Here is a 6,223-nt window from a genome sequence, read left to right on the forward strand (position 1 = left end):
GAAAAACCTGGGATAACCATGATGGACGGGTAATATGACTAGTGTATCGACCTACATCATCGTGTCCGAAGCGTATACCAGTGATTAAGTAAAACTCCTCCCGCCCAAAACACGTATACGCCGGTGGAAAATGAAACCATATCTCTTCATTACCACATTTTATACTCTCCGGTAGATCGCTAGTCATGGTCTGAAGCCACAAATGGGTCAACATAACATCTCCATCCGGATGTTGTACTTTCAGCCATGGCCCGAAGCAAGTATCCTCAAACAATTTTCTTTGTACAGGTGAAAGCTTCGACACAATTGTAGTGACTACACTTATTTTATTCCTTAAGGTCAATTGAGCCGAAAAAAAGTTCTACAAAAACAATAAACATACCCAGTTAGATATACCAAAAACTACACTGTGAAGATATACCAAAAACAATAATAAACATAAAGAGTAGTAGTAGTTTATTCTTCAAACTTAAATTTGCAACACTGTGAATTTCGTATTTGTCTTTGTTTTTTGGTTGAAGTAATGCAATTCATTCAAGTTTCAATTTGCAGAAGAATAATAGTTTCTGAAACTTAAAATCGCAACACGAAAATGAAAATCGCAACACGAAAATGACTATCGCAACGCGAATTTGACTATCGCAACGATATAATCGTAACGCGAAATGAAAATCGCAACGAGAAAATCGCAACGCGAAACTAAAATCGCGTTGCGATTTTATCGTTGCGATTTTCATTTCGCGTTGCGATCCTCGGTTTCAAATAATCATTGTCTAAAATTGAAACTTGAATGAATTGCATTACTTCAACCAAAAGACAAAACAAAGACAAATACTAACTTTACAGGGTTAAAGACTAAACAATTTAGCAGTATTGGTAGCAATCGAATGAATTTAATAAGCAATCTAAGTGAAATGGTTAATCTATTATTGAAATTACCAGTAAACTTATCATCAATTTCAATATGAAAAACCTAATAATAATGCAAAAATTTCAAAATAAAAAAAATTAAAAAAACTAACCCTCGGTGGTTGATTTGGTTGATTTTCCATTTCTGATCGTGAATGATTGTGAGGGTGGCTATGAGAGATGGATATAGACGGATTTCGCCGGAGATGGGGATGAATTTCATCGGAGATGGGGACGAATGTCGCCGTAGAGAGTGAGAGATGGAGATGAGACTGAGTTGTGATTTAGGGTTTTAGGTTAAGAGTTGCAATTACGGGATGTATTAATATTCGTGTTTGGAATTTGAAAATAAAATACGTGTTGCGATACTAATGGCGCGCATTGCGATTTTGTATTATCGCGTTGCGATATCTAAAATCACAACGCGAATTTGGAAAATCGCAATGCAATAGTCAAAATCGCGTTGCGAATCTGGAAATTGATTTGCGATACTGAATATCGCGTTGCGATTTTGTTGGTCATTTTGGCAAATCGAAAAAAAGTTGGTCAAAATCGTATATTATAAGGAATTTTCGGTCACTGAGGTTATTTTCTCTTATTTATTTCCTATATTTAAGATCTATTTAGCAGATATTATATTTTTAATATAATTATTAAATAATTAATTTAAATTGAATATTATAAAAATTTAATGTAGAAATGACTTTTAATTAAATTTTATTTAATTGAAATGTTAAAATTTAAACTAATTGTTGATGTGATTATTAATATAATCAAGTGTTGGTTGCTTTGTCTAAGTTTATAAATTATAAGCAATTATTATGTTGGTTGCTTTGGAACCTGGATCATCACATAGCTAAACACATGCACTCAATTATTGATTTATACAATTTTAATCCAACTAATTGGATGCTTAATTTAAACACTACTGGTTAGCTTAAGAAGATATTATTGAAGGGAGAACTACTAGACACGGAAACATTCACGTGTATTCATTTCATGACAACTTTTATATTATATTTTAAAAATATTTATATTCAATTTCAATCTTAAAATGAACTTATCGATTTGAGTTTGAGCAATTGTATTTACAAAATGTATATATTTTATTATAGTTTAAGAAAAAAATTGAACATGTACCTTATAATCATCCCAGATTATTCTAAAAATATATATTTAATTTACATTATCTATAAGTAGAAAACCCTCAACAATAATAATAGTTAAATTCTATTCATCAATTCTTATACTAGGTGTAACATGTGAATTTAATAAATATAATCTAATTTGATCAATTTTACTTTTTATACTTATTAAATTTTAAAATTTTAGTCTTGGTTCCATTGTTTAAAAAAAAGTCTTGGTTCCATTGTTTAAAAAAAAGTCTTGGTTTGAATGAAGAATAATATAATTATATTATAAATATTTAAAGTAATTACAAGATACCAACAATTAGGACTGTGATCTTATTGAAAAGAATCAAAGAATGCAGAAGTTATTTAATCACTAAATCAGCCTATCCAGCTATCAAGTTTTAATTAGCATAACAACTAACCAATGAATAATTTTCCAGTTGAAAGGGGAAAAATATGTTCATATTGTATGTTGATTAGTTGGTAAGTATGTTAAGAAGCAGAACTCTGGTCTGGATTAAACGTCTAAATATGCACTCTAGCTCTGCTTCAAGATCCTCAATCGTTATTTCCACTGCCTGCAGTCGTTTATTCGCGCTCTGAACCGCCATTTCATCGCTTATATCATAAAATCTCTGCCTACTCGATTGCATGAACTTCGATCCGAAATACCCCTTACCCGATTTTCTCTCCAGCCACGGAATCGAAATGAGGGAAAGCAGTGACTCCACCACGGATATCGATGTCACTCTCACTTCTTGTAGCACATCGACAACCATCGACAGATTATCGTCGATGGCTGCTACGATGTCGTTGGCTACAGGCTTGTTTTTCATCCATTTTAGTGATTGCAAACACTTGAGAGTCTCTTTCTTTAGCTTCTTCGAGTACTTGTCATAAACCGCCATCTTGGTTCCGATATCGGACTGATTGGTGCTCACTCGGCGCAGAGTGAATTGCAGGTCCTGGACGTGTTCCTTGACGAGCAAAAGAATGTCTTGGGAAATGCCGCAGACATCCAACATCCTGAGAGACGATTCGGATACTTGATGAACCCATTTCTCTTGACCCTGGTGAACGAGTGCTCGCTTGATTGTCGGCGAGTGAAGGAGGTCATTAGCAGAGTTATGTAAGTCCCTTAGAGCACTGAAATTTAGATTTGCCATACTCGAAAACAAAGGAAATAGTGATGCTGATGATGATGGGGCTGTGAAAGGCTAATCAACACTTGAACATGGCTTTATATTGATTCCATTTAGGACAAGTTATCCTAAACTAGATCTGAGATCCGTGAGAAAATGCGTACGAAGTCTCCTTCAGAGTACGGGCGTGGGACAATTGGTAACAGCTGAGGAACCATATTTGTTTGCAGGAACCTTCCGCATAAGCCACCCAAAATGTTTCTTTATCTTATACCTATATCCAACTAGATAAGATTGAAGATATAGTATTTTTTTAATAGTATTAGTGATTATAAAGAAATATCTATTTATAATTTTTTTAATCATTGATAACTCACAGATGTAGTTGTTCGAATTCGGAAACTTATAAAGAGAACGATACTCATTTTTACCAATGAGACAGCTTTTACAATATCATACTCTGACATATATATTCGAGTTCGAATAATATACTCTATTAAATATTAAGCTGTTAAGATAATATTGTTGGGGTGTTAGAGACATAAACTGGTGTATAAAAAAAATGCATGCACGAGGGATTGGGTGCCAGCTTGTGTTCATTTCTCACAAGGCGGAACCGTAGAAGAGACAAGATGTTGCGAAAGAGGGATTAAACAATTAGTATACTAAATTAATTATAATCCTTTTTTATGTAATAATGTTTTATGTTTTCTTCTTTATGGTAATCAACTGTGTTGTAGTTATGTTCTGTGAGAAGGCGACATGAAATCTGATAACTGATCGTATATATCAAGATTTCAGGTGGGGGAATTTCCAAGAAAATTTCATGAAGGTTCCTTCATATATCTAGAAAAGACGAAACAATTTATTTAACCCTAGCTCTAGCTGAATATATGAAAAGGCACAAAAAAATTACATAAACACATCAACATTATTATTGTCATTTTAACTGTAAGTGATCAAAATATAACGTCAATGATATTTTTTAGAAAAAAAGTAGTTAGATGATTAAAATATAATCGAAGTGATAATTGGACGATCAAATACATAATTTATCCAAAATTTATTTAACCTAGTTTCCATTGATCTATCTAACTTATAAGCACATGCTTCTGCATGCGCCATGCAATAAGACGACAACTCTCCAATTGTAAAAGATGAAAAACCCACCTCAACTGTATGTCTATGTCAATAGCATCACCGTATGCGTTTCTGGTTTAATGAATTAAAAAAAAACTGTATATCAGTGACAGAGTCACTTGTATAGTGGGAGGGTATTGGCTACCTGATTATTACTATTTTTGGATAAAGTTAATTATTAGATTTGTTTTTAGTTTTGAAATTAAATAAAATTAAACTTTTTGTTTTTAATGAAATTTCAAAAATAAATGTTGGAGTTCGATTCTTGAAAATTTTGATTATAATCCTCAACAATTAGTATTGTATTCTTAAAATATTTGTGTGATTGTAGATGGAAATTTTATCTTTAGATACTTAAGAGTATCTCAAATGTGTGTCTGTGTAGGATTTAAGAGACCATGATATAAATTACAAAGAGAAGACTTGTGGTCAGGATGTATGGGCGGCGACACTAGACCGGTGCTTGCTGAGCCAGAGCTGACCAAAATCAGCAACTTTTTATCTACCTTTGCTCTTGAGTTGTCATTTATTTAGAGTCCTCATTTCCGACCAAAAAGCTTAATTTAAACAACCTTTTTCTTCGCAGAGAGAAAAAGGCCAAAAAGAGTTTTATGTAAAATTTTATTTTAAAAATAAATTTTAAAATTTTTATTAAGGAATAAACTTATTAAATTGTAAAGTGTGAAAATAGATATTAAATAAAAAGTACATAAAATTTTAAAATAAATAATAATTTTAAATTTTTAAGAGCACTACATATAAATTATATTGGCACTGCTCTTATTAGGTTAAAACTCAATGGGGAATCAAAAAGGTTTGAAAAAAATGGAATGGAGTGGGTCCTAGACCAGACTATATGTATGAAGAATAATCATTAAAACTGGCCGATAATGGCTATTCCTTAAATCACCACGATTGACTGATTGGATTCAAGAGTTTGAAATCATTGACATCGAAATTATTACTTGAAACTATTATCTTTTTCAAATATAAATTCAACCCAAAAACCAATTTTTGGTTGAAAATAATGACATATATACTTTTTTTTTAATAAAGATTCCTTAATTTCCATACATTCATTCCAAAATTTTCAAACTAAGTCGTTTCAGCAGCTAATACTAGTTCTTTTTTCGGTTTAATTAATCTGAGTGGAAACGGATCGCTTATAGCTATCTCCTTCACTCTTAGATGCATGGGCTAAAAAAAGGAAGATTCAATGTAGAAAAAATTAATCTAAGATTGATTTATATGGCATTTATAAGAGAAAAACACCTGTTGATTAAATGACTAATCTTGAGCTTTAAAAATGATATTATTACTGTAGACATCATTTTTTTCATTTAAATTTATTATTATTATTAAATTTATTATTATTATTATTATTAAATATTATTATTAGTATTATTATTATAATTATTATTATTATTATTATTATTATTATTATTATTTATTATTATTAATATTATATATTATTATTATTTAATAAATAATTACAAAACTGGAAGCCCATTTACAAGCCCAAATACCAGGCCCAACCAGAACCGACCCATACCCAAATGGAAACCCTAAACTGATTTAGGGTTTTAGCTAGGGTTTTCAAACCCTAGCCCCCAGCCGCCGTCAACATCATCAGCCGTTGGATCTGGCAAGATCCAACGGCCCAAAAGAGTTCCAGATAGGAAACCCTAGGGTTTCTAACCCTAGCAGCCAGCCGTTTCTAGATGCTTCCAGCCGCCTCCGATGAGTCCAGGTGGTCCAACAGCTGCTGCCGACACTCCAGAACGTCACGAAGCTACCCACGTTGAGCCCTATGGTGAGTCACCACCATAGCTATGGTGACTCACCGGGCCTTTCATCTCTGGAACCGGTCCAACGAGAGCCTCGGTGGTGGCTATAAAA

General features: G+C 32.5%; 1 protein-coding gene across 1 annotated transcript; it reads right to left on the minus strand.

The window, feature by feature from the left end:
• Positions 1-2,518: 2,518 nt before the first annotated feature.
• On the minus strand, positions 2,519-3,308 carry LOC120197961. The gene has a single exon (XM_039199360.1). The coding sequence runs from the start codon at positions 3,206-3,208 to the stop codon at positions 2,519-2,521; it is 690 nt and encodes a 229-aa protein (XP_039055291.1). The 5' UTR covers positions 3,209-3,308.
• Positions 3,309-6,223: the final 2,915 nt, after the last annotated feature.

The sequence above is a fragment of the Hibiscus syriacus genome, unplaced genomic scaffold (assembly GCF_006381635.1).
Source record: "Hibiscus syriacus cultivar Baekdansim isolate YM2019G1 unplaced genomic scaffold, ASM638163v2 tig00117056_pilon, whole genome shotgun sequence".
NCBI classification, from domain to species: Eukaryota; Viridiplantae; Streptophyta; class Magnoliopsida; order Malvales; family Malvaceae; genus Hibiscus; species Hibiscus syriacus.

Excerpts from the sequence above, each read along its gene's own strand:
- LOC120197961 (XM_039199360.1), bottom strand. The coding sequence starts at position 3,208 with ATGGCAAATCTAAATTTCAGTGCTCTAAGGGACTTACATAACTCTGCT.